The 27,363-nt window shown below is 40.1% G+C and overlaps 1 protein-coding gene across 1 annotated transcript in view; it reads left to right on the top strand.

The window, feature by feature from the left end:
- The first annotated feature begins 217 nt into the window (after positions 1-217).
- myo1d (myosin 1D) overlaps positions 218-27,363 on the top strand; it is a 126,995-nt gene continuing 99,849 nt past the window's right edge. Inside the window, exon 1 of the mRNA XM_046068806.1 lies at positions 218-701. Within this exon, the coding sequence (XP_045924762.1) occupies positions 607-701 (95 nt within the window). The 5' untranslated portion in view covers positions 218-606. The remainder of the gene's footprint in view (positions 702-27,363) is intronic.

Genomic DNA, 27,363 nt, shown 5'->3' with positions numbered 1-27,363 from the left:
TTTCCTGCGAGTGTTTTACAACTTAGAGGTGGCCCCGTCATCGCTGAAATATGTATCAGAAACAGTGGAGCTGTGGTCTTCAGAAGTATTTGCTTTTCAGCGCACACACAGGGCCAGCCTGACCAACACCTCTCCGCAGGGCGGGGCTTTGAGGAGGTGGCTTTAATCCCATTGGTCGATGGTCGGTCAGGACGACAGGCGAGAAACTCCAGGAAAACGGACCGAGCTGGCGCACGGTGTAAAGGGATAAGGATACATTTCGGCGTAAAGAAGAAACTTTGTATGGACATGAGGACATTTAGGGATGATTTGCTATTTCTAATAGGAAAGCTATAAGGTTAAATTTGAAAGGGAAAACACACGTTTACCATCATTTACATTCACTTTTTTATAGCTACAGGTCTCTTGACCTTAATAAACATGAATGAAATTACAGTTTGACTTTGACCGCACGAATGAAAATGCGCATCGACTACACTGCTGTCCACTGAGGAGAGGAGGTGACTAGAGAAGCCCGCCAATGTTCGCCTTCTGCCGGCTCTTCACAGCAAGTTGTTAAAATATTTTCCCACGAGATTCAGCAAGAGAAGGGTATAACTTATCAGCATGGCAGAGCACGAGAGCCTGGAGTTTGGAAAAGCAGATTTTGTGCTTTTGGACAATGTGTCTATGGAAGAGTTCATGGCTAACCTAAAACTCAGGTAAGCGGCCATTCACCTCAGTAAATCCACTTGTTAGGCACTTTTACTCAGGAGAATGAAGGTTGAGGGAAAACGTGACTCTCATTAGGTAGCTTTAGTATCTTATATGTCATTTCAGTCGGGAATGTGTGAAATTGTTAAATTTTTAGCCCCTCAACAGATGCTACCTGTTGCTCATTCAGAGTTTCTCTTGAAATGTTCAGCATTGGCCCCCGCTTAAAATATATTAACAGGCAGAACTTGACCAAACAGCCCCGCATGCCATGCATGCAAATTGCACCTGTCTGTGTTTGAATATTGACCTTCGCGTGTGAAATCTTGTATGTTTGAGCAGCTCTTGAATGCAGCAACAATACTGTACCTGTAAGTCATTTATATTAGTGTTGTTAGTGTGAGGCTGCATTCATTAGAAGACTTGTTTCGGTCAAACCAGTAATTCTCTTTAAAAAGAAATGGTAAGCGAGAATCCACCCGAGCTGCAGTTTGTCCAGATTCTTGTGCAGACCGGTTTTTTTTAATCAGCTGTGTTGTCTGTGGCTCAGTTTCAAGCATGATGTCAAGCATGCTTTGTGAATGAAGAGAGTAATGTGGGTTAATATTACGTTTCAAATGGGCTGTGGCTTTCCTCACCTCTGCCATCTGTAATGAAAGTGTAAGCTGATCCCTGATGTCAGTTTCAGGGAGCTTTTTGTGAGTTGCTGAGCAGAGCTTGGTGGTTGTGGACACTGTAAAAGGAGATCATTAGTGTAGCTTTCCACAGTAAGAAACTCCCTTGACTGCAATAAGTTAAAGTAAAGTTGCCTTGTTAGTGGATCTTTGGCAGGTGATAGAACAGTTGCCTATCTGATATCACAGGGAAACGTTATGGTGTAATATTACACCATTAAAATTGTGCTATTGTGCAAGTTGACAAATTCTCTGAAAACAACTTGTCAGAATTAAATTTAAGGATGTAGATAACAAAAATATGTCCCTGAATAGCATGTTACATACAGGTCAAAGGTCTTTTAGGAGCTGGTATTAGTCATCTAGCTGCTAGGTCTGCAGATGTTCACAAATTGGAATGGTTGGTTAATTTTAAGATGTTTTAAGATGGACTATTAAATTAGTCATAACTTTCTATAGGTTCTTACTATGCTTTATCAGTAATCTATAATATAAGACTATTGATCCTCAGAGGGGAAATGTCCTCAAGACATCATCTCATTTGTTATAATTTCTCGATGCTGCCTGCTGTGGGTGATGAAATGAATTATCAAGAAGTCAGTCCCAGTAGAATATTCTAGGCACAGTGCCAGCGATGGGTTGTAGAATAAATATTTGGAGGATCTTAACGATGCAGTTTTGTCCTGTTGGCTAATAGGCTGCATGGTTTCCCTTCTATGGCGAAGTAGAGTGAGCTACAGAGTTGCAACAATTAATCAATTGTCAACTATAAAATTAATTGCCAACTATTTTGATGATCGATTAATCAGTCTTTTTCTAATTACTAAAATAGGAATATTTTGTGGTTTTCTTTACTTATTTATGACAGTAAACAGAATATATTTTGTTTGCGGACAAAACAAGACATTTAAGGATGTCATCTTGGGCTTTGGGAAACACAGATGGACATTTCGACCAAACAACTAATCCATTATTGTGAAAATATTCAAGTATACAAATAACCATTAGTTCCAGCTCTATTACAGGCCTTAAGAAGGAATATCTTCAACAACAAAAGGGCTTGATTCCTTTTCTGCCATCAGGGTGATAAATTAAGACTGATCGTACTGATCACTTGCTTTTATAAGCAAGACTAATGCAGACCCTAAAGTACAGGGACCAGTATTTTACAAAACAACTTATTCCAAGTTATTCAAACTATTAGTTCTTTATGTGGGATGTTGCTGTATTTCATAATAAATAAAAATCCCTGTGAATATATCTTAATCAGGAAGCTCGATCATAATTGAGTTAAAAATCAAGAATGACCTCTCAATCTCAATATATATTAATTATTATTAGCTTCAAAGACTGAAAGATACATTGGTTTGCATCACCTTTAACATGTTTCCCTATTTAACAGGTGTCCTTAGTTTTCTGTTTACACTTGGGGAAATCACTAGGTTTACATGTTTCTTTGCTCATGGATGAGTTGCTCAACCAACTTTTGGTACAGATGCCACAATGATCCTTTTTTTCAGTACCTTAATTTTGAGGAATGTTCATTTAACAAAACAAACCAAATTCTCTAACACAGTAGTGTTTAATGTTGTATTAAAACAAAACTAGTCAAAATGAACTAGTCAAAATCAGGAAATGTCATTTTCAAGCAAAGATGCCACACATCAAAATATTTCCGTGAGAATTTGCTGCTCCTTGTCTAACAGTACAGTAAATTGAATATCTTTTTTGTTTTAGGCTGTTGGTTGGGCTAAACAAGACATTTGCTGATTACCTTGGACTAGAGGGGAACTGTGATGGCCATTTTTCACACAACACAGATATTCGATTAATTGAGAAAATAATCAGTAGCTTCACTGACAATGAAAGTAACCATTAGAAGTCATTAGGTGCAGCCCTAAACTTGAATGTGTACATCCAATTAAAATTGAAGCTGAAAATGTCTGAGGAGAGACAAGTGTGCATGTTTCACTGAGAATAAGGCAGCTCTGGTTGACAGTGTTTTTATAGCCATACCTCTTAAATTCGATAAGCTGCGGTTGCGTGTACAGTAGCCCTGGCAGCCAGGCAAGAAGACCTGAGAGCAAACAGACAGCCCCCGGCCTCATTTTCCCATCTCCCTCCCATTTTCTGTTTGCTTTCCCTCCAGCTAGACAGATTGGTCCGGAGATGGCGTGTGCAGACTGTTATTTGTAGAGGGTGTGACCAGCCAGGAGTGCTTCCTTTTTGCTCCTTTTCCGTTAGTCCGAGCATGCATGCATGTGTGAGTGTGTTTGCCTGAGTGGAAGTGGACCACTTTTAGGAGGGATCCAGAGGGCATGAGGCATCTAATGGTCTCCATTTTTCCTGGTACAGTTATCCAAAACTAAGTAGGTCTGGAGCACATCTGCACATCTCTCCTTGGTGTATTTTATGCTACATGTGGGAACTGAGCCTCACAGTTATAATGTGCTGCACACCAAAGCTCAGCTCTAGACCCACTTAACAAAATTAATTTATTTGAACTGTTTTACATGTACCGGAAGAGGCTTTTGTGCGTGCTTCACCTCTCCCATTGAGAAGCACATTGTTCACTCCTCCAGAACTTCTGAAAACCCCCAAACATTTTTATTTGAAGTAGGTCAAAAGCCGAGCTTTGGTGTACCTCCAGCCTTCATTTACCCGAGTTTGACTGGACACCAACTGAATTACACTGCTATGCAGGGGATTTCTACTTGAGTCAATAAATGCTTGCCATGTTGAGGAGGTAATCAGGTCCCCAAGTGGCTGCATGTGCGGCATATTTGGGAAAAGTCTGCTCGTTTCCACTCAGCCTGGCAGGACATGGTTGTTCAAGTTGATATTTACTTTGTTTGAATTAAGGTTGAACTGTGTGGCCTTTTCCAGAGAGCCTCCCAGTCTCTAAATAGAGCCCAGCAGATGCCCAGTCTCTTGTAGAGATGTCTCGTAGGATAAAAGTTCAAGCCATATTCCTGAAGGGTCTTGGGAATTTTGCCTGATTTGGTCAGTCAGCAGATAAGGCTTCTTAGACCAAAACTGTGCGACACAGCCCGTTGTATCAGTGTGTGTGTGTATATGTAGTAGAATCAACTGATATGTGATTAAAAATGACGGAAAAATACAGCGGATTACAAACTGAAGGATTCTTTGTTTTTTAACTGTGATTGCTCTCTCCTTTTTTAGATTGATATTTACTTGATGTCCATAGGGATGCCACAAGTCAGTCACACTGTAGCTAAAGAAGAGTTCCCCAACAAATGACAGGGATTGAGTGTCTTTCTCAAAAGCTCCTCAGCTGGATGGACACTTTGAGTGCTTGACCATAGATCCCCTGGTACTATCTATCTTAACCTGTCTAAATGAAATAAATGGTAATTACAGGAAGCTACTTTAAACTTGCAGTAGTGAGCAAAGGCTCCCTGCATATGGTCCTGTAAGCTTACAGTATGTGTGTGTATCCCACCAGCCAGGCACAGTTTTACTGCAGCTAAATGTCTTTATAAGGCAGCGTTGTTTTGTCTGTCCCTTGAAACCCAGGAAAAACACATTCCTGCCAAACTGCTTTGTGTTTCCCAAATAATTATGGAAGGACTTTTTTTATTCTTCTTTTGTCTGATATTCCTCCTTTAAAAAAAAAAACTAAAAAGGATTACACAATGAAAAATTACCTTTTTAACAGTTTTTGTGCAGATGAATGAAAATTGGTCAAAAATAACTTGACACGGTCTGAGGTTCACAGGACTGGATGTTTGTTTTAATCGGGTGCGGCTTATATCCTGTAGCAAAACACAATCAGAGGCCAAGTATGTGCGCTATTTGAAAGTCAGCTTAATAAATAACACAGACCGAATTGCCCGGATCTGGTATGCACCGCTATCAGGTACAAATGTGTTTAACCAGAGACTACGAATTCTTAGCTCAGGACTACACATTCATTGTTTTTTTCAAATGGGCTAGAGATAATCAATTTCAAGATTTATATCTATAGAAAATTATGTCCGAATAAGTGAAAATATTGTGCTGAAATTCTGAAAGCTCCTGTTTTTTTTAACTGTATGAACTGCTCCGAGTGATTTGACCTTTAAACCCAGCTACGGGGAGTTAGAGAGGACTTGAACAGGAAGTCTCCAATAATATAGAGCAGGCCAATGAGGCAGGAAAGCTGGCATTTCCCCTTGCCTTTGCTCCTCACATTTCATTGTTTCCTGCAGCACCTCTTCCTAGCTACGTTTGGAATCTTATGTGCAGACACTAGACCGGCACGTGTATTTGGGATTCAAAGTTGTGTGTATTTCATTTTTAGGTAGCATGGACATATGCTCTGAAGAGTTGCATAGCTCAAATACAAGCCTTTGAAGTTGCCACTGTTTCTGGTGTTTCCTGGTTTTGACCAGGAAATTATTTAGCATGTTATTTTTATCTGCTGTTTAAGGAACAATGGTTCTCTTGTTTTACCAGCAGGTAAACTAGAAGAGGTGTGGTGCATAAAAGGTGGACAACCCGAATCGTTCTCTCTTTCTCATGCAGAATAACAATGATCACAATACCTATGTGACTCAGGTAGAGTAAGGCTCGCCAGGGAGAGAACGGTCAAGGGTCAGACTTTGTATTCCTAGATAAAAGATATGTTTCAGTAGATAAGCCTGTCTTTCTTCTCAGTGAAAGCACAGGTGATAACGGAAACTCTTTTATGTCCCACCACATGTATAGGCTCCTTTTTAAAAAGTATTGGCATTGGACATAGAAACATTTTTAGCCCTTAGCTAGATCTTAAACATTTGCTTTGTTCACGCTTTTGTTCATTCCTCTGCAATAAAACCAAAGTCCACATGCAGAACACACAGTTCTGGACGACATGTTCATCCTCTGCTGCAAAGATGAAAATGTGTGATACACTTCAGCAAATGCCTCTAAGAATATTTAATCACAACCCGCTTATTAAAGTTTTTTCCATTCAGCAGTGGTCAGTGACTGGAAAAGAAATATTTATAGATGAACGCTAAGATAGACAGTGCTTTCCTGTTGGCTTCCTGCTCATTTGCCCAGTAGGTCTTGCCCTTGTCTAGACCAGCAGTGAAGGAGTGAAATGTCAGTTACATTGGCTTAAGTTGCAGGATCTGAGGTAGATGGTAGGCCAATTGCACTCGTAAGTATGCTTCTTTTATGTGTCAGTAGTCAAAACCTCATGAAAACCTTATTTAAAGTAATTCTTCTGTGCCTCAGAATGACATTCCCAGGAGATTTCTTGCTAATCATGAAGAAAAAAAAAAAAAAGAGTCTCTCCCCTGAAGTAATAGATTCATAGAAAGCTTTTTTAGAAATGCCTCGTAGGCCTGTTCCCCTGCAATCCAGCAGTGAAAAGTCCAGTCTAGCCACAAGAATTTCCATACAACCGTCTGTAATCTGAAACACATTACCGCCTTACATAAACAGGGGCTGTGCTTGTGTAGCTTTATTCCTCTCTAAAATAAGTTCACCAGCTCCCAGAGACATCTCATTTGTGGACGGCCTGAGTTGGCAGGCGGGGTCGGGAGCCGGCCGTTTAACACAAGCTTTTACCAGTTTTATCCTTTTTTTAGTACCTTGTCATAGTTTCTTGCCATTTCATTTAGCCACTGCCTTTCACCATTCTTTTTTTATAACCATATTCCTACTATACTGTGCAATACTGTATGTGTGTCTAGCGAACACATAGTACTTCTCATCACTGATGATGTTTTAAGTAACCTTAAGAATGTGGTATCAATACCACAATTCATGTATTGTTTTGTCACCGTAATTATATTACAGTACATTTGATACCAGCCCTAGGGTTTACCAGTGTAGACGAGATGAGATGACCCGGTTCATCAATGAGGAAATTTAAGGTTTGAGTTTCTGTTAAATTCTATTAATTGTTTAATATCCTAGAATTTAAAATGATCACCCTGAAAGAATCATTTTCACCCTGTCTTCTGGTATAGTCTCACTAGAGGATTTAGTGTTGTTAGGTGTCTTAAAACTGTCTTATTCATGATTTAACAACCAACCGCATTCTCTGTCTGCAACATTACCCCCAGACACAACTTCTCAGAAGCCTTGTTCTCCACCCCCCCCCCCCCCCCCCCCCCCCCCCCCCCCCCCCCCCCCCCCCCCCCCACCCCACCCCCCCCCCACCCCTTTCAATCACCTCCATACATCTTACCTTCTTTGGCACTGTGTCCATACATAGAAAGTAGGCTAAAGATAGGTGTTCCACCTTCACTCGCTCTATACCTCGACCCCCTGGGATTTGTGTAGTGCCTCTCTCTGTCTCCTCTGTCTCTGCTGAGACCTCAGCCCCCCTTAAGGAGCAATGAGAGACAGAAAGGGGAGTAAGGATACAGAGAAAAGCAGATGGAGGGAGGGAAAGAGAATGAGAGTCTAAGCGCGAGGGGTGGAGGTGAGAAAGGGCGGGAAGTGACAGGAGAGGAAAATGCAGAAAGTCTCACTTTAAATCAAGATAAAAGACAGAAATAGAAAATAATAGAGGGAACAAACCCCTGGACGCTGGCTCTCTCTAATGGAAACACATGGCTGAGGTGTTGTCAGCAGTCTGCCTACATACACTGACATCCTTGCCTGATAATCTGGTCTGCCATAAAATTAGAATAGCAAATACCCCACTGACAGAGATACATGTCCTCCCTCTCTTGTGTCACCATAAAAAAACTCCTGCCGGTGTCTCCGAACGCCCCAAACTTCAATTTAAATTTACAACGCCGCAAAAGGAAAAGTGATATGCATTCAAAAATTTTAATAACCTATTAAGTTATGACTTCAATTTCATTTTATGAATATTTTCCTTGGAGAGAGCTGCCATCACAAGAGAAAGACAGAAATTTAAAAAAGATAAATAGTGTCATTAATCTATAACATTTCTTTCCCATTATTCTTGAAAATGAAAGTTATTTTTGCTCAGATCATCATATAATTAGATCCTTATACTTGACTCACAAGCCAGAAAATGACCACGTTCGAAAGAATTTGAAGTCTGTCATTTGGCTGAGAATAAAATCATCATTTGTCTTAATATAATGTCATTCTGACAAGCAGTATTTGAAGTTGATTAGGTTTCAGTAGCTTTATTAATAACAACTACTGGATCAGAGGGAGGTAAGTCCTCTAAGTGTGACACGCCGGCTGTGAGATTGAGCTGCTGCAGAGGTCAGTAAGTCTCCTTTTGTTTTGAAAGATCACTGTACTATAAATTCTCAGGTGTCGTTTATAACCCAACATTGTGCTTTACTGCATAAACTGGTTTTAAGCCACAAAACTATTAAACAACTCATCACAACTCTACTTTGTAGAGGGTGAATGTGGGAGTGCAGCAGGGTATAATAGCTTTAATCTGTCTGTTGTTTGTCTCATGGGCATTAAACACCATCTTGATATGAGTGAGACTACAGTGCACACAGGAGGGGGCCCTCATAATATTTAATAGGTCATCAAATGGAATGGGGGGTAGACTGCTGACATTTGCCTGGATAGTTAGGAGAAACCCCAGGAGTTGTCATATGACTCATTACCAGAGCACAGTCGACTTGACAGTCTGTTGCATCATTGTTCAAAGAGACTATCTGGCAGAAAAATCATAATCCAGCAGATATAACTATTCAAGTCACAATGGCCCCATTAACTAGTATGAGATTTTGATTCTTGTTTCCACCCTGAAAATAGAGACTAATCAGTTAATAAAACTCTATTACTGCCACCGTGAATGAGAGAGTGGCTGCCATTTGCGTGAAAAACCCTGCGAGTACAGTGGCACTTCCCACAGATAGATTATATTTTGGCTCTTTCACTCTCAGTGCAACACTCCCTCAAGTGCCTAAGCCACCTGCCTCGCCACCTCCCCGCCCACTACCTCTGGTCAAAGATTAAAAACTGAAGCCCTGCAACCCAAAGGAGATGAAGGGACGTCATTTGGAGCTGAAAGATTTTCCATAAAAGAAAAAATGAAATATGGTGACTGGGCCAGCTGCTGACCTCCTCAGGCCTGCTGGACAGCAGGTGTCAGAGGAGGATGGTGAGAGTAAAAGTTAACTCCAATGTCTATGTTTTACTTGAATAGCCATTTGGTATATTTAAATATACATTAGAAATGCATTTTGTCACGAATACAGACAATGAAAATTATAGGAAACAACTGTACCATGGGTCACATAAAGTTTATAGTGAGTGATTATGACCTTAAAACCGGATTCTTAAGAGGTTAGGTCAAGTTGTCCTTATTTGTGCACTCAGCTATCAAGGCTATTATCTAACTGAATTCAAAACTCTGTACAAGCCCAACAGGTCATGCCTTGGAAATTGTTGTCTTCATTGTTAAAGCAAAATGGTGGAAACTAGTGAGCCGTGCTGAGCAGATAATCATGACAACAAACCATCTGAGAAGTAATGTGTGGAAGCATTTTTTTAAAAAGTGCCGACTCCCATTACCTTTGAAGTGTTTGTTAAGTCTGCATGTGTCCCTTCCTTGATTATTATTCCTTAAGTCTGTGAGGGTCCACCAATCAAAAGAATCAAAACATCTTTTCATAAAAATTAATCCAAGTTGTGAATCCTTTCATGTGAAGTCCGTTGTTCTCGGTCTGCTAACTTCTGCCACACTTTTGTCATCCTGCACCATGTTGTTTTTTTCATTACGTTGCTGCCTTCAAAACAAAAATGGATACGCCATCTGTTGGAGCTAGATCAAATGAATGACATGTATTTGATATTATTTGATCATTTAAAATGAAAAAAATTATTTTTAATAGTAATATTCTTTTTGAAATAAATAAACTGTTTCATATTAGCCTATTTCAGTTTTGTGTGAGAGGAATTAAAGGCCTTTCCCATATAGACTTTAACAATAAGGTGCTATAGATATACAACAAGATAAACAACAAGTGGCCTTGACCCAATCTTGGCTTGATTGTGAATACAACATCAAGATGTTCATCCTTCAGCTTAATATTTTGATATATAATTTGGATGTCTAAATGCCATGAATCTGATTTTATACATTTCAACTATACATTTAGAAACTGACCCTAAAATTATTCACATTTCAACTGAGAAAGTTTGTCTTTGTAAAGAGGCAAACAAAACATGGACATTTCAAAAGAGAATTCAGCTGTCACATTCAGGACCCCTCAAACTTTGGCCAACCCCCATAGCCCTGCACAAAACAACACTGCAGCACTTACATGCCCCTCACACATTGATTCCCCTCCCGAGGGCCCAAACCAATTTCTCTTGTTTTCAGACACTCTCCCTGCCTGAACCTGCAGTGGCCATCAAAGACATTCATCCATCCACCCAGGATGACTATGACTGATCTAGCCACCAAACGATCAATTTGTATCCCTCTCTCATTCTCCTTCTTTCTTCTCTCTCTCTCTCTTTGTCTCTTTCACTTCATTCTCGTGCTATTTTGTTGATGTGCAGAATATGATGAAAAAGTGAGAGTGCAGATCGCTTTGACACCGTGGCATGTGAGTATAACAAAGCAATCACTATTTGACCTTGGAGAACAGCTAATTCAAATGTTCATTTATCTATATTTTTGACACATGTAACTTTTCATTTAGTGAGAGCCTACTTTGCGTTAAGGATTTGTTTTTGCTGGCTAGTTAACAGACAGAAAAACTACACTGCAAGTTTTTTCTCAGAGTGGCTTCAGTATGCCTGATTTGTTCTGTTGTATATGTCTCTCCTTCATTCATTAAGCTGTAATTGGACGTGATTCTCATCCAGGAATGCAGCATCCTCAGATTCCTCCAAGGCATGCAAGGTGATGATGACAGCGTTAGAAAGAGCTGTTAATCCATCTTGTAATTGCACCGAGCAGACGGCAGGGTTGGTCGTGCCTGGGAAAAGGCTGTAGAGAAACATTTGTCACAAGACGTGAACAATAGGAGGCATTGCGTATTTTGATGCATCTGCATGTGCGATGAAAGCTTTTGTATGAATTTGTGATGGCGTGGCAGTGAGCATGTGATGCTGCTCTGTGCATTAGTATATGGCTGTGCATGTACGTTGATGCTAATATTGTTTGTGTGTGCATGATGGGGTTTGTGTGTGTGGTGGGGGTCCCTTTTCCTTACTATTCACAGACAATTTGTTAGACCGGCTGTTGAAACCAGGCTGAAGCCCGTGGAACAGCTGGAGCCCCTCCATGATTGATAAACGTGGCGGCGAGAACTTCATCTCCCCCTGAATGAAGACAAAGGCCCCACAATGCTCAGCCAGTGTGTTACGCCTGCCTGTCGTTAAGTGTGGACTGCGGACCTGCCCCGGTCCTCAGCTGGGGGAGTCGAGGTGCCAAGAGGGAGGTCAGGACCCAAACTAATTACCATTTTATAACAAAACGGTTCTTTTGTCGTCGTTATATAATTGATTTACCTTTCAGGGGGAGATCATTATGAAGTGGCTTTGGGAGGGTGGGATTAAAATGGGGCAAAAGGGGATTAGTTTCAGTAGTACATGTTCTCAATGTTATGAAGGTGTTCATAAAGCATATACAGTATGTCTACAAATATAAATACAAAAGATAAAGCTCCAAATAAAGAGAAATAATATAACATGTACATGTTTGAAAGGATGAATATCATTAACAATAGGCACAGTTATTTAAAATTACTTGTCACACTTTATTAAAAACAGAAAATGTAACAATTGTGATTAAAATCACAGCCAAAAAAACAAAATAATTGAGACTAATTAATATTGAAACTGTAGAAATCACTGACCCCATGTGTGGACATGTGCTTTGTGTAGCTATGTGCATCCATCATGGGAATGACAGACAGCATCAATTGCACATGATTAAAAATATATCAGCTTGTTGTATTGATCCTCGCAGATGTGACCACATTGTCCAGAGACAGATTTTAACAGAGACATATTCAGAGGTTTGCTGCCTCAATGTCGTAAACTTTTTCTTAGTTTGTGACCCATGCAGGACCAGGTCAGTGAGTCAAGTCAGGGCCAGCTTTGTCAAAGTCACCGTGTGGTGATAATCGTTGTATTTGGCTGTGATGAATCCCACCCACGGATCTGTTTCATGTGACTACACACTTTACTGGAAATATGTGTAGTTGCATTTTGATTTTCCGTTTTTAATAATCTTTCCGGTCAAAGCTAGCCAGCTTAGAAAGGAGTTAGCTGTTATTCCTGCACAACGTTTACTGTCGCTTTAGAAACCCCTAACTCATACATCTGTTCAGTCCGTTAATTGCTTATGTGTATAACCCCCTAGTTGCATGGATTTACCTCTGTGTGAAACAAATGATGTTTTGCAAACGTGCTCCCAACTTTCTTTGTCTGACTCAGAGAACATGTTGCCTGGGTACATCCATCCTTGACCTATTTAATGGCCGGGTTCTGTTGAAGACCCGCCTCACAAATTGAAAAGTTTTCAGTCGCTAAGTGAAATGTATGGCTCTGCCTCCGGTCCAGAAAAATTGGGGCTTGTTCTATTTTAATTCCAAACTCAATTTCAGACAAAGTGGATTTCTGGCCCATCCATTGTGCTGTGCTTGTCGACATTTCAGCTGCCAGAACACACGATGAATGAGTGAATATTGATGAACACAAAAGATGTACCCAGACCATTTTTTCCTGTTATTGTTGGCGTGTAGGTGTGTAAAAAAAGAGGAGAGAGAAGGCGCCCTTTAGATCCCCTGGGATTGAGGAACCCCTCCTCATATTCAGAATATTCCCTGTGAAGTTCAGAAAGAGGTATCAATCTCACTTTGAGGCTCTGGGCCTTCATTTGTTTGTGAGAGATGCGGAGCGCTGCTCAGATGACTGTGCCAATTCTTCAAATCCCACTTACAGTAGGAGTTCACATAAATGTACACACAAACACATACACAGCAGAGCATCTGCCATGTTCCCCAGCCTCTGTGTCCCAGGCATCACTGTCTTCAGTGGTGGAGTCTGCAGCGTGGCACTTGAAGGTCTTGATTGAGGAAGGATTCGCAGCTCTGTCGGCAGCTGAGAGTTAAAAATAAAAAATACACCATGCCTTTTTGGGCAGAAGCAACAACAGTCTATATTGGATAAATGGGTTAGTTTTTCTATGTCACATTCTTTGCAGGAAAAGGTGCGTGTGTGTGTGTGTGTGTGTGTGTGTGTGTGTGTGTGTGTGTGTGTGAGAGAGAGAGTGAGCAAGACAGATGCGGTATGGTTGTATCGATTAATTTCAAATTGCTTAGTAGGATTTTTTTTCTCTTAATGAAGGGTTGGTAAGCCACTGACCTTTTCTATCTTTCTTTTTTCTTTCTTTAAAAAAACACAGACAGAAACAACAAACAAAAAAAACATTTCTATCTTATTTTAGACAGGAAGAAGGTGGAAATAGAGTCAACAGGGACATTTTTGACAGGATTTGAGTTTATTTTGAGTATATCTGGATGCAGTATTTTCTATAGACATTGAACATACCTGTTTAGGAGACTATCAGTTCATGATGGTGACCATGAAATCATAATGTCCCCAGTCCAGCTAGGGATATTTGTCGCACATTCTCCCTTTGCTCTCTTCTCTAATTTCCTGTCACCTCTCTACTGAAGGCAAAATAAAGGCATACATGAAAAAAACATAAAACTTAATAATATACATAATGTATGTCGTTGAAAAATCCATATGTTTTTAAAGAAAACAAGGTTGAATTTTTCAGCATTATTTTCAGGGTCTTCAATAAAATTGAAATCATTTTCAACCATGTTTTGTCTTGTTACCTATTTGCATGAGATGGAGGAGATGCTCGCACTTATTTGGATCCCTGGTCTGATAATCATGATAGGAGAGCAATTTGAGGGAAGCACATGTTAGATTCCCACAGTGGAACGTTACACTGGTGCTCCGCATGTAGATGTAAGGTTCTTAGCTGCTGACAGTACAGCAGGCAGGGCCAATAATGACTCTTAGAAGTGAAATAATTACTCGCATCCCTACAAATACAGCCTTCTTCACCTCAATAAACACCCATTTGCTCTCTCATTGTGTGCTTGCTTGATGTGTCTTCATGTGGCCCACTGCAACAAATAGACCCTCGCTGTCAGGTGCTACTTATCACAAGGCAGTGTTTGATTGTTTGAGGTGTATTTTGGTTTTGCTTCCTCTTAAAAATATTTTTGATTATTTCTTCAAAACCACACTCTTTTCACCACCTTTCCACCTCTCTCCTAAAGACACCAGTGTGTCAGGCGTCCAAACCTTCCCGTGGTTTGGTTTTAGCAAGCCAATGGGCCATGCAAGCCTTTTTTTTTCCCACAGTGGGCTTCTGAGTGGAGTCTTTGCCCTCACATGCGTTCAGTTGGGCCTGCTTTACCCACACTATTGATTGCAGGTGATGGTCTGGACTCAGTCCAGCTGACCTCGAAGGGGAGTTAGATACATCATTGTCCAAAGAGGAACCTCCAGAGACCAGACAGAAGCAGTGCACATGTTAAGAAGTCTGACTTTGTTCAGCCACTAAATCTGTCAACAAATACTTTGAATGCAAGCATCTGGGCTACTTAGCATGATCCCAATGCAGGAGATTTGGCCATTTCAATAGTGAAACAGAAAATACTGTAGATGCTCCACAGACAAACATCCATGCTTTGGCTTCTGTGTTTCCTGAATGGCCATTCATGCACCTCACACTGCTACCCTCAACTACTTCACCTTTTCCTTCTTCCCGTTAATTAGATATCTTAATATGCAATCATGTTAACAGTGGTTTTAATTTGTGCACCGTGCATCTTTGTTTCTTAAACATCTCACAGCAATTGATGGATATCCAATGAGACGCAGGGTCCCTGCCAAAGGGAGTACTCTGCTGCTTGTGACACATCGCTGAGGCTGAGGGGAAGTACGCCTTAAATTAATTAACATCGGACCTCTTGTAGCTGCTCACTTCTGTAAACAAACATTTTAATATGCAGTAATTAATTAAATCTGCCAAGCTACTCTGCCCTTCCCATAGATCTCCCTTCATTCTTATATTCCCCATCATGTTAAAGAGTTTATTATGTGCTGCGTGAGATGAGGAGTAAATTCAAAACTTTGTCCTGCAGTATTTCTATAAAAAACACAGATTTCTGAATTTTAAAATTGTGACCAGGTGACATGTGTAATATTGCAATTCTAATTGCCGATTCCTATGCAGATCTTTAAAGCGTCTGTGTTCTGGCTGTGAGAGGTACAAAAAGGGTGCCAAAGCCTCTTGTGGATTACATTGACCGACTGCAATGAATAACGTTTGGTCTGACAGATAGTCACAAATGTGTGTTTTTTACATCCAATATGCTGCATGACCAATATCAGTGTGTATGTGTGTGTCTTATAATAAGATCTTTACATGAAATACATTGTATTTTCTTGTGTTATTTTTCCTTCACAATAAGCCCAGCATGATGAAGGTTTCTACCTTTGAATGATGTCAAACATTAATATACAAACTGCTGATTGACTGTACTGCAAGTATAGAATCCCTTTAAGTAAATAAATAACATCAGAGCAATGTTAATACTTGTGCTAATTATATAAATGAGCATACAGCCATTGAGTGGAATCTGTAGGATGACTACATTAGAATACAACTATGCCAAATACCGATGGATTAAGATTCATTTGAGAGATTTCTTATTCAAGATAAATAAATTCAAACACTTCAATAAATCCCTCAAATTATCTACAGTGGGTAGTTTTGCATTTATCAGAGGTGGGGAAAAAATAAAAAAGATTGCCTGAGTTTATGGAAATCCACATCAGCAGGGAATGCATGTGGACTCAAGGGGCATCACTGCACAGGTAAGCTGCTTTTGGAGGGGTTCATGTAAATCCTAAAGTCCAAAAGTCAATTACTGGGGCATCTCAAGCGTGTGTTACTGAAAGACTCTGATGTTTTATTGAAGAGAGGCTTTAATTCATCAGGCTTCTCAGCTCCCTTTCATGCAGCTTGGAGAGGGCGAGCAAGGCACCTCCTTCAGATGGCCAGTGTCATATATCACACACACACACACACACACACACACACACACACATACATACAGAAAGAGGGAGAGAGAGAGAGAGAGAGAGAGAGAAAGAGAGAGAGAACACACACTAATGCCTAAAAACAACTCTCAGGTGGTCTGCTTCAGTCCACTGACCAGACCATTACCCCCTACACATAGACACACACAAACTCAGTGCAGACCACACAGACTAAACAAGAAATTCTAACTCATCCATGCAGCATCTCGGACCCTTTCTGTGCACAATTATCAATATTTCAAACAAGCCAATGACAAATTTCATTTACAAAAAAAACCCTGAGATATTATCTCCACGCAGTCACCCAACGTGCTGCTTTGCTGGGATTTGAGATCTGACTAATGTGCTACACTTGATGTCATCCACAGCACCTTGGTAGCTCATTTCTTCACAGCTGGTTTAATGTTTTGGGAAGGTGGGAGTCGTGGTATTATACTGTCATTCCTATCTGCTGATCGCAGTGCTTTGTTCCCACTGGAATATTAATAAACAAACACTCATTGCAGGCTCACACAGTCCCATCACAACAGAAAGAGTCCTCTGTCTTTAATGTCTCCACAGCTGGAATGAAGGCTCATGGTGGCATTGCCCAGAGTGAGGCAAGAAGACAGCTTATTTTTTCACTGTGATTAGCCAAACTGTGCTGCTCATATACAAATGGAAATGGGATGTGCATGAGTGTCCTCCTCTTCTTACCCTCTCTCTCCCATCTGTCAAGACAATAGATTTTAATCTTTAATCCATGAGCAGCCATTGAATTCTAGGGAATTACAAATTACAGATGTTTTACTGTGTTTTTTTCCCCTCCCACAACACCTCCTGCCCGCTGTCTGTCTCCCTGTTCAGGCCCTTCAGCTACCTACTATCATGCTGTTAACACACAAAGGTGTTCACACTCTCACATTTGCCACAAATAAATGTGTACAACAGAGACAGGGAGACACACACATACACACTCACGTACACACATTACACACCCTCATTCTGTGCCATCATGGTACCATATGACACTGTCATCATTTGGTAATTAAACCCTTGCTGGCTTTAAATATGAAAAGCTGGCAAGAGTTGATAATGATGATACTGGCTGTCGCTCAGCCCAGATTTCCAACAAACCATTCAGACATCAGGCAGGAAACATATTGTCCTGTTGTTGTTTTAGTTTGGCCATGCGTTTCCCTCCAGACAAAAGGAAATGTGATACAAAGCATATATATTTATGTATTATTTGATCATTAATACTGTTTAGAGATATAATGATTATGTAATGTTATATGTAAGATTAAGAGATTTATAAAAATGTGCTCAAACACACCTGACTTCTGTGTGCTGGTGTCTGGAGTGATAGATGATGGGCACAGTTTGTTGCATAGACTTACAGTGGCCTCCAAGTGAGGGGAAGGAGGTGGTGCCAGGGAGAGATGGGGTTGGGGGGGAGGCATGAAGGGTGAAGGAGGGAGGTTTATTTAATGCTCAGCCCATGAGCAAGTGGGACACTATTTTTAAAAGAGGGAGAGGAGGGGGTTGAGGTGGCAGTGGGGTGAGGGTTTAGGAGGATGAAGGGTGGAAGTGCAGGTGAGAACTTTGGCTGTCCGTGGAGAGGAGACCGGAAGAGAGGATCTGAAGATACATACCCACCCCCAGGCCACACATAGACTCCCTCCCTTTCAGCCCTCAGTTATCTTGGACAGAGTAGATACCATTGACCAGTCTAATGGACTATGCCATAAGATCAAACGCCGTCCAACCAAAAATCACTCCTCTCCCTCAATTCTCAATCTGCCTCTCCTGCAGACTCCGGTCATAACCCGTAAATGTGGTATGTGGCTCTGAGAAGAGCTTAGGTTCCATTACTGACAGCCCACACAGCTTTATGGCCATTTAAGCTCCTCGATTTGGGTACCTCCCATTCGGACGTTCCTGCAGACCCCCAGCGTGTCGCCTGAACAGATCGAGAAAAGAAACACTTATTAAGATCGTTAATGTCCAGATTACCAAGGCAGACTCAGTCCTTACTTCCGGAAATGTATTTTTAATACTAATAGCAATGAACAATAACACTGGGAAAAAAAGCACAACTGTGTGTGTGTTCTTGCCAGTCTTTAAAACCGAGTTTGTGAATTAGTGTAAATTAACATGTTGACTGTTTCATGTATGTTATGAATTATTTTGGAGAACCTTACACTTAAATTAACTTTATTGTACATGGCATATTTGGACAACTAGTTTATAATTCTATGAAGCTGACTATTTTATCCCATATTTATGCATTTATTATAATTCCAATACTTTAATTAAATAAATTTATTTTTCATATATTTTCTATACAATATGCATTTAAATTGTTAAAATTGATATTAATGTGCACCTGTCACGCAGGTTCTGATGTTTTTGAAAGCAGACAGTACTTAGAATTGCAACTGTTTAAATGCCATTTTAAGGAAAATTTCTTTTTTAAGCTGAGTATCTCAGATATGAAGTGTTCCATAATATCCATTACTGGTCCTTGGTCCAGTGGCAGTCTTATTGCCATTTCTGAACTTCAAGCACTGTAAAGAGTCTTATACTACAAAATGTTTGTTAAATAGCCGATAGAGAAGCTATAATCTTTTAATGTTGAATTTTATAGCCTTACCACGCTCTGTCGTTCTTGTGGATATTGTAATATTGCATTTTTACTGGTTAGTCATCTGTTAATGTTCCAGTTACTAAGTTTACTACTCTCCCTTATACTTTTTTTGTATTCCCTCACACTGTTAAACACACAGAGAAAGTTTCCTCTGTGAAGTTTATGTATCTGTGGGATATCTGACTGGACTAAATCTCTCGAGAACAGCACTTGAGATAACTTTTTCAGAGCCAAGGTGTCAAACCCATGTCTGATAAGACAAAATAAAAAATAAAGCTATAAAACTGTAAAACCTCAAAATAACTGACCGGACCATTAAATGGCAAAATTTACTTGAAAACAAAGGATTAATTGGATTCTGAATTGACACTATTGTATTGTTTATGCCTTTTGCTACTTACAAACACACACCCCTACCTGCTGTGTGTGTGTGTGTGTGTGTGTGTGTGTGTGTGTGTGTGTGTGTGTGTGTGTGTGTGTGTGTGTGTGTGTGTGTGAAAGAGAGAGAGACTCATTGTAAATGTGTAAACCTTTACCAGCAGTGTTGTTATAAACCTGCACAGGAACATGTCATAGCTTAGTTAACATTACTAATAAATAAATCAAGTTTTGCTTTATCTTTGTATCGATTTTTCTTCCTGCCAAAGTCAGTGTTCAGGAGGATGGGACGTTTTGGGGCATCTAAACTTCATGACATCCGTCTGCTAATAATTTCCATTCATGCATTACGTCTGTTGCAAATTGTCATAAATAATTTCACAACATTTTAATAATTTCACACTGAGTTTAAGCTGAACACTGAACAGACTGACAAAGCTATACCCAACCACAAACCAAACCACCACATTTCCCATAAATACACTTTAAATGTTTTTAAAGAAAATAATATGTAAGCTATACGATTCCAAGTTTGAAAAATAAATATAATACATACCAGTGAGTGCCAAATATATATATATTTTAAATGTAAGTCCACCGTTGTGTGTCAAACACTGGGAGCTCCATCGGTTTTCTTACTAAAATCCCGTTTTAAACACCAATATAGGCAAGTTTTACAGTTCCTTTTAATTCAGCACCTGCAACGCTCTGTGTTCTTTGATTTCTTTTTCTTTATCAATTCCTAGTTCATTGGAGCAGGGTTGCTTCCGCTTTTTGTTGTCGCCCAAACCGTTTAGTTTTGGATGATCGGTCAAAGATTCTGACAACCAGCGGGGAGAGGCACCACGTCCAGCCGGGGAGGGAGCGCAGGAGGCCGGACAGATCTATTGGGCTGCATCGGGGAGACGCACCATTAGACAAGGGAGAGCCATGCCTCACAGCGCTGGTCGATCAGGTAAGGATCTCTCCCTCTGCCTCATACTAATGTCAGCGTTTGTTTGCAGGTATGTTGGTTGCACTGCGTGGGACAAAACTGTGAGGAGGCTGCATCTCCCTGCTTATATAGACTGTCTGGAGTTTTATTTTATTTTTATTTTTTGAAAGATCAAACAAAGCGTGTGCTTTTCCTTTTTTCCTTTCTTTTTCTATTGTGCAATAACTTCTTGCATTTACACTGCTTTTTTGTTATTGTTTAATGTCAATAATTAGGATCGAGAAAGTATATTTTGATGTGGTGTATTATTATTATTGTTATAATTATTACTATTATTATTATTATTATTATTATTATTATTATTATTATTATTATTATTACTGTTGCAAATAATTGCTTAATAACCTATTAACATCACCTATATGCTGGTGGCTGTAATTGAAAACATAGATCACAATCTAATTCACCCCCCAATTTTGGATTTAGATGAAAAGATCAATGGAAAACAGTTGTAATGATCTAATTAATTATGGCAAAATTAAAAGCAAGTACAAAATCAATCTGTGATGGTGTCGAGGATAGAGTCAAATTGATATCCATCTGCTCCCGTTATAAAGCACATGAATAAGCAATGTAAGGACGCAGCTGATATCCTGCAGTTTGGCATACACTACCCATATGGCTTTGGGTGTCAGGAGACACCAAATCATTGTGGGTTATTACAAGTGACTCCCGATATAAGGAGGATGTTTTGGCTAATAGGGAACAATATATATCTAAAGGAATTACATATAAGCCTATATGTGTTGATAGTTTTGTAAAATGATCAGTTAAATATATCACATGTAAGAGTTGCGAGAGAAAGTATTAGACGCATCGCACACAGTAGGTGAGCTTTCTTAGTGTTTACTTCACTGACACCTGGGTGTCCTCAATGACTTCTGTGCATCTGAATAGTAGGCTACAGATGCTGCTTACATTTTAAAGGGCTCACACTAATGAAGATAAATCAATTAATCATTAAAATGACTCATCAATAACCCAACGTTTTTTACAAATGTTTGTACGTGACTAAACTTCAGTTAACAAGCTTTACGCACACAAAGTCAAACTCTGAACTTGTGCAGCTGGAGCAGTGGCTCCCATGCTGGGGTCTAGGGAAAGTAGGGGTCTTCAAATATATGCCTAGTCGCTATTAAAAATGAAAACTTCTGAACTTCTACTAAATTTCAAATTTCACGTCTACATACATATATTTACATTCAGATTAGATAAATCTCCAATTATTTTTTATTTAGTGAAGGTAGGTGATCTAAGGTCCCTGACGTGAAAGCGTTTGGGAACCCCTGCATCGTCTCAGACACGCAGTAGAGACACAACAGGAAGATAAAAACAGAAATATCGATTGTTGACGTGGACGCGCTTTTCAGGCCATATGTTTAAAACAACGGAAGAAAAGGATTTGTCCCCAACCCCCGCCCCCCTCTCTGTCTCCTCTGCCTTTCCATTTCAATGTTGTTATTATTAAAATACCAATAACAGCAGAGTTAGTATTAAAATTATTAGTAACTTTTTATCACTTAATAATGATAATAGTGTATTTTTTAAGGAAACATGAGTCAGAACACAAGCCTGGAATTTTACCTCTGCTGATAGCAATTAAAAAAAGACACTGTGTAGAAAGCTGGAACGTTTTTTGTAATTATTTTAAGTGTCTGAAATATATTAAAATCAACTGTTCCACTGTGTGATAACTGTACCGAGGCTCTTCATTGTATAATGCAGGCACAAAAATCGAAAACAATAATCGCATTAGGTCCTTGGTGGCTGGGTTTTTTTAAAGGGGTGAAGTCAGGACCAACAGTTTCTTAATTATCATGCCGTTTGTTTTTCTCTAGTTCTGTGACACAGGGACGTCAGCGTTGCAGTGCAGAGAGGTACGGGGGGCAAATCGGGGTGTTGTGGGGGAAATAGCAGCAGCTTTAGGGCAAAAGTGCACTGACGTGTGAAATTACAGCCCATGGTGCTACATATTGTACCAGAAGCTCCCTCCCTAAAAAAAGCAGAAACAAAAAGAGGAATCGTCCTCAAACTTGTCCACAGGGCAGCTGGACACAATACAGTCCACAGCGCCTGTTAATAACAGATTATCATCATTATTATTATTATTATTATTATTATTATTATTATTATTATTATTATTATATTCAGCTTTTTTCCAACAACAAATACATAAATCCAATAGGCCTAAATTAAAGGAGATTACAGTTTTATACATTACGCTAGATAACTTCTAACTGCCACAGTAAAACACTCCACACTGTACACACACATACACACACACACACTGTGCTAAAATCATCAGTAGGCCTACATAGAAATAATTCTGAGACTATAATACTGGAAAAAAACGCAGCTACTTTATGTCAGTCATGCGGAAGTTAATGTTATCACGCCACATACCATTACAGTGAATGGCAACTTTAAAAAATTAGCCTGCAAAAAAATTATAATTTTGAATGTTTTTCTCTCTGTTTCCTTTTGGGTTGAGTTCTACCGGAAGAGATTAAGAGTGCAGAATTCAGCTACAGCCTCAACCTTTGACCCAGCCAGCCCCGACAGCATCAGTCTACCTGCATGCATGCCCGCCCGCATGAGCACAGCGGCCTGTGCAACCTACTGTATGAGCGCCATCTACAGAGCGATGCGGCACACGGGCGGTGAGTGGACGGGGATGTTGATGATGGCCTACTGACTGACTCTGCCTCTGCAGGTTGCGAGCTCACCTTGCACACCTCACCACACACAGCTACAGCCAGGACATGAAGCACGGCAGCTTTTTAGTAAATTGTTTTGTTTTTTTTTGCATCGAACCTGATAAATGCAACATGCAAAGACTTTTGCATTTCTTTGTTTCCCTGATTGATTTAAGAACAGGAAGCTGGACAAAGCAAGGAGAAGCTTAGGGTGACAAAAACACATACCATTTTCCAAAACAGAAAAGAGTTTATTGCAAAAACGTATCTTAATTTTGTTTCATATTTGCATTGTTTATGGAGATTTTAACACTTTGAACCCGATGCTCACAACGTTGGGCCACCAGAGATGTTTAGGAGCTTCCAGAGGTCCGCAGCACAACGGGAAATAGTTCGATTTTATTATTTAATCTACAAGAAAATGTAGAATTATGATTGTTTCAAATGTTTTAGGCTGTGGTGCCAACAACAATAATCTTCCCATGTGGCCATTCCTGAGTCTCAGTGCCATCATGTGTTTCTGCTGGGAGTTCTTCATATGAAAACATTTGAGAAGCGTCGCTTTAAACAACACACACCAGCCTGACAGTGCTTTACCTCTCTTCTACCCCCTGCCTTTAATTTCCTTGATTCTTCACCCCAAAGTCTCATCATTTCCCATTTCGTCTCCCTCCCCTTCCTGGCTGTCGGATGCAGGGACCTCCTCATTTGAGCTGCAGGTTTTTTACTTGGGCGAATCACAAAGTGTTGGAATCTATTGCCTTTGTCTGACAAGTCATCCATCTCTATGCGAGGGATCTGTGGGATGGAGGTAGGAGAGGGAGGGAGGGGAGGAATGGGGCGGGGGGGGGGGGGGGGGGGGGGGGGGGGGGGGGGGGGGGGGGGGGGGGGGGGGGGGGGGGGGGGGGGGGGGGGTGATCTGTGGGACTGCAGCTTTTAGAAACAGACACACAAGGAGAGGGTTTTCATTCTCAGCCCAAAGCTTCGTTCAGGCACAGCCCATTCTGGAGGAGAGGGGGACACACCGCTCTGTACTTCGCCGTGTCCATGTTGTTGTCATCTCCGCCCCTATCTGATTAAACCACAGAGCCCGCCGGTTCCTCCACGCCGTCAGAGGAGTGGGATTTTTCCGAGCGGACCCGAGGACACTCAGCTACTCCTTTGTTTTTCCTCATGATGTCCTTTAAACACAAACAGTGACCCGGTTTGAGTCAATGTTGCTGCGACTGGTGCGCTCTGCACACGCGTGGGTCATGCTCTGCACCTGACAGCCCTTCAGCAGACTTTTGAGTTTAGACTCGAACAGAAGGAAAACTTAGCATCGCAACCAAGAAGTTGTGCGCTGCTGCAGCCTGCGGACTCTTCCGACAGGGACTGTTTTACGCCAAAATCTAAGTCCTTGTTTTTGTTTGTTTTTTTTTACCTATAAAGCTGCATCACAGAGGCGAAACGGCGACCTCAGTCGATTACCTTTCTTTCCTTTGCTATCCAATGGATATTCACTGCAAAGCGGACCCCTTCTCGGCGATGCACCGTGAGTATACTGAATAAGTTTATATACAACAATATGTCTGTGTTTTAACTTTAATTACTGCACAAATTACATCGAAGTTGTTTGCAAAAACTGCGGTTTAATTTTCATATAAAACACGCAGTTGGACATTTTTGAAACGTGCTCTTATAGGCCTATGTTATTTTTCATTTTAAGCCCACTAAGGATCGTTATTTGCCACCGTTTAATTACTGTAGGCTACTGAAGATGAAGCACAGCTCTCTCTCAAATATTAAACATGTTAGTGTCTTTAGTTATTTTTTCAAGACAAAATACATTACTTAAAAAACATTGGCAAAGTTTTGCCAGAAGAGTCATATGAAGATAGATTTACTTGCATTAATTTAGGTAATAATAGAAACGAGAATGAGACACCAGAGAAAACAATGATAAATGGCTGCTAAAATGTTTTTAAACAGGAACATTTCTGGAGTTATTTTTAAGAGCACATGGGTCACTGAAGAATTTTGTTTTTATTTTTTTATTTTTCTTGGGAGTTAGCTGTGTAAAACTGACTCAGAGGTTAATCAAATAGAATAAATGCCGGCTGGTTTGAACAACAATTACTTTTTAGTGACAAAATAGAAACGCCCCAATTTAAATACAAAGCTTTTATTACCTGTGAAATGACTGTCACTTTCGAGAGACAAGAGCACGCTGTGTGTAAATGGATGTAACCATGTTTCTTTATTTACCACCTCTTACTTTAGATTTAGGTGGTTCAGAATAAAAAACAAACTGAGGGTAAAAAAAAAATGAAGCTAACTGTTTATTTCCTTCATGTTTTGCTCCATACGATATGGGTAAAGAAGACCCGGACTGTGTGTAAATTATTGATTCCTCCTCATTCGCACCATCCGCGTTTGTAATATGAGTTATCAAAGCTCATTATAAATTATTTACAATAATTGTGCAAGGAAAATTAAACAGGGTGAAACATAATATCTGCGACATGTGTTAAGCTGCAGTGCAGATGCTCTTGGAAAATATTGTCTAACTAGGCCAATGTTACAGGGAGAGAGGAGTTTTATTTTTATTTTGGGGTATCAAAAGAGCAAGTGAAGTGTTTTTATTTTTATACTTAATTTTTTTTTAATTTTGTTTATTTTATTTTTTAAATCCTATTCGAAAGCAACACTGCAGCAATCCTACTTGAATTTTGCTATCAGACCGCTACAATTTCTATCATGTTTAACCCAACAATTCATATCATTATAGGCCTATTATTATTATTATTATTATTATTATTATTATTATTATTATTATTATTAGCCTATTATTTAAAATTCCACTACTGATCAAATAGATTTCAGAATTCATGCAGCAACAAAGACTATTGGCTTAAATTAAAATGTGTGTGCTTGTGAGTGTAGCCTATACATTGTGTGTGTGTGTGTGTGTGCGTGTGTGTGTGTGTGTGTGTGTGTGTGTGTTAACAGTAATGTGATTTGAGCTTTTAGACTGAAAATAAAAGATAAATGCATAGATCTAACCCTGCAGAAAAGAAAAGAAAAGCCAAAACGAATCCACATGAAGAGAAACCGTGTCGTCTGCAGGTATGTAATGTTATGCTCCCCTGTGCTGCTGTTGTGTCCCACGCAGGGCACGGCGGTGTGAACCAGCTCGGCGGGGTGTTTGTAAACGGCAGACCCCTCCCGGACGTGGTGAGGCAGCGGATCGTGGAGTTGGCCCACCAGGGCGTCCGGCCCTGCGACATCTCCAGACAGCTACGGGTCAGTCACGGCTGTGTCAGCAAAATCCTCGGCAGGTAAAAGGGGGGATCCACTACTAACTGAGCCCTATGTGTGTCAAACATCAATCTTCTATAGCTCGGATATGCGCACCCAGCTCTATTTCAGCCTCAGTCATCGGTTATATAGGCAGGCCATTTTTTTCTTTCCTTCTCTCTTTTTTCCCGCTTGAACACAGCAGTTCTGCGTCCGAGATTTTCTATCCATCACCTTCAGCCTTGCAAGAGAAAAGCATCATAATCATGAAATAAATTTTAGGAGTTCACAGCTAAACATTAAGGATAAAAAAATAACCCAGAGGAAAATGAGGCTGTATTAATATTATAGGCGACTATAGGTGATAAAGAAAGTGTAAAAAGTACCAAGAGGTCACTTGAAAACTGACTTTTCAAGTCTAGAGACACAAATTGGAAGATTACTCGCAGATTAAGAAAAACACCACATCCACGGCCACTATAAACTCACATTTGGCTTTCATAATCCCATCAGAAAAATACCATAAATACATACTTTACGGTCCTATATTTTTTCATCAGTGTAAAGTCCACTTTAAGCCTGAGAAATTAGGTCTACATCATTTTTCTTCAGAGCACAAATGCTGTGAGATAATATTTTGAAATATATTTTTTTCAGCTATCAGAAGGCATTTCAGAGGTATTTCATTTCACACACACTGAATGTTTGTCACCAACATTTACCAATAGGTCATGGTGGCATGTCGTGCATGCTACTGTAAGCTCATGGAGACTGGAAATGAGGTCTAAACTGTGCTTTTACAGCTAAACTGTCCTTTGTTCTGTCCGTCTCACTGCTTATATTGTGTGATTTTAATTACACTGCTTTTCGTTGAAAATACGCTCCGTACACCTTCCAGCTGACACTCAGTGCCATGTAACAGCACACTTCCAGACAAATTAATAGATTAAAGCCGACATCATGTTTGTAGGTATTTTTTTTTTT

Source organism: Micropterus dolomieu, linkage group LG14 (genome assembly GCF_021292245.1).
Source record: "Micropterus dolomieu isolate WLL.071019.BEF.003 ecotype Adirondacks linkage group LG14, ASM2129224v1, whole genome shotgun sequence".
Taxonomy (NCBI): Eukaryota; Metazoa; Chordata; class Actinopteri; order Centrarchiformes; family Centrarchidae; genus Micropterus; species Micropterus dolomieu.
Note: the sequence above shows the minus strand (reverse complement) of the source record. Positions and strands in the feature narration are given on the sequence as shown.